The sequence below is a fragment of the Pyxicephalus adspersus genome, chromosome 1 (genome assembly GCF_032062135.1).
Source record: "Pyxicephalus adspersus chromosome 1, UCB_Pads_2.0, whole genome shotgun sequence".
Taxonomy (NCBI): domain Eukaryota; kingdom Metazoa; phylum Chordata; class Amphibia; order Anura; family Pyxicephalidae; genus Pyxicephalus; species Pyxicephalus adspersus.
Window position 1 is genome coordinate 169,372,683 of NC_092858.1, and position 1,334 is coordinate 169,374,016.

Sequence of the window (1,334 nt, forward strand, 5' to 3'; positions counted from 1 at the left end):
CCCTGTCCTGTTTATTCTGTCCTGTGCACCCTGTCCTGTTTATTCTGTCCTGTGCACCCTGTCCTGTGTATCCTGTCCTGTGTACCCTGTCCTGTGTATTCTGTCCTGTGCACCCTGTTCTGTGCATCCTACCCTGTGTATCCTGTCCTGTGTATCCTGACCTGCATATCCTGTCCTGTTCACCCTGTCCTGTGTGTCCTGGCATATGTAACCTAAATCCCCAACCTATGCACCCAGACCGGTGTCCTCTTTTGTAAATACTGTCTATGGTGTAGTAACTATCTGAAGCATGGAAAGACCCATTATCTTTGAAGTTTTCAGAATTCATGTCAGAATAGAAGTGCCCTAAGGATATCTTTTCCCTCTCCGTTGCTTCAGAAAAATACCTTGTACACAATTTACACTTACTCATACACACAGTGAGCAGCAGTGACGATCCATTGTGCGCTGATCAGGGAGCCTCCGCATAGGTGGATTCCTTGGAAGGTCAGACTAGCCTGCCAGGGCCACTGTCCCTCTGCTGAGATGTTTCCACCCACTATACGGGCCGAAGAAATGTAACTGGGCCTGTTACCGCAAACTGTGGGGAAGAAGATGGACACAGTTATATATCAGTAGCAAAGTGCCATACAGATGGGGCTGTTTCTTATTTATGTCATGGCACACCAGTTTCTGTAGTCACTATGGCACAAAATTTTGCACCTGCTGTGGCAATCTAGCAAATAAAACTATGGCAATGCTTTTATTTTTAGAGGTGGGAAGAAAAACAGAACCAATTAGTTTTGCCTTCTTTTTTGCATTGTCTATGCTGATATTGGTCCCATAAGACAACAACTGCCCAGACGTCCATTGGGCACCCCTAATTCATCCATCAGAGCCCTAGGCTCCTACTTATGGCTGCCTTGTGGCCAGTTGGGCTCTGGGAGTCACATGACAATTGGCAGATCTTTGCTAGATTATGTTTTATTGGCCAATCTAAAGTTAGTTCACGATTTTAACTTAATTTATAACAATATGGTCTTCAAAATTACTCACCAATACATTTAATGGTCATTACATTGCCTGAAAAGCAGTATTCTCTAAAAGAAAGAAAAAGAAAAAAAGAAAAATTAGTTTAGTTGTATTAAGCTACTTTAATAAATAATCTACAAAGTAAGAAGTCAGCAAGACACTTTCCTGAATTAAAACTAACATAGCTTTAGAAAAAAGCCATCGCTCATTCCCATGCAAAGCATTACTTCTATGAATATCTTTGGGTGTATTTATAAATTACACTGGGGAACGCATTTTTTGTTTAGTTAGATCTCACACTTGTTTTTTACTAATTTTTGGAT

At 41.3% G+C, this 1,334-nt stretch overlaps 1 protein-coding gene across 1 annotated transcript in view; it reads right to left on the minus strand.

The window, feature by feature from the left end:
- The window catches only part of TMPRSS3 (transmembrane serine protease 3), a 42,310-nt gene that overhangs the window by 16,907 nt on the left and 24,069 nt on the right, over positions 1-1,334 (minus strand). Inside the window, exons 7-8 of the mRNA XM_072421449.1 lie at positions 1,036-1,079; positions 409-580 (exon numbers count right to left, since the gene is read on the minus strand). Coding sequence (XP_072277550.1) covers positions 409-580; positions 1,036-1,079 — 216 coding nt within the window. The remainder of the gene's footprint in view (positions 1-408; positions 581-1,035; positions 1,080-1,334) is intronic.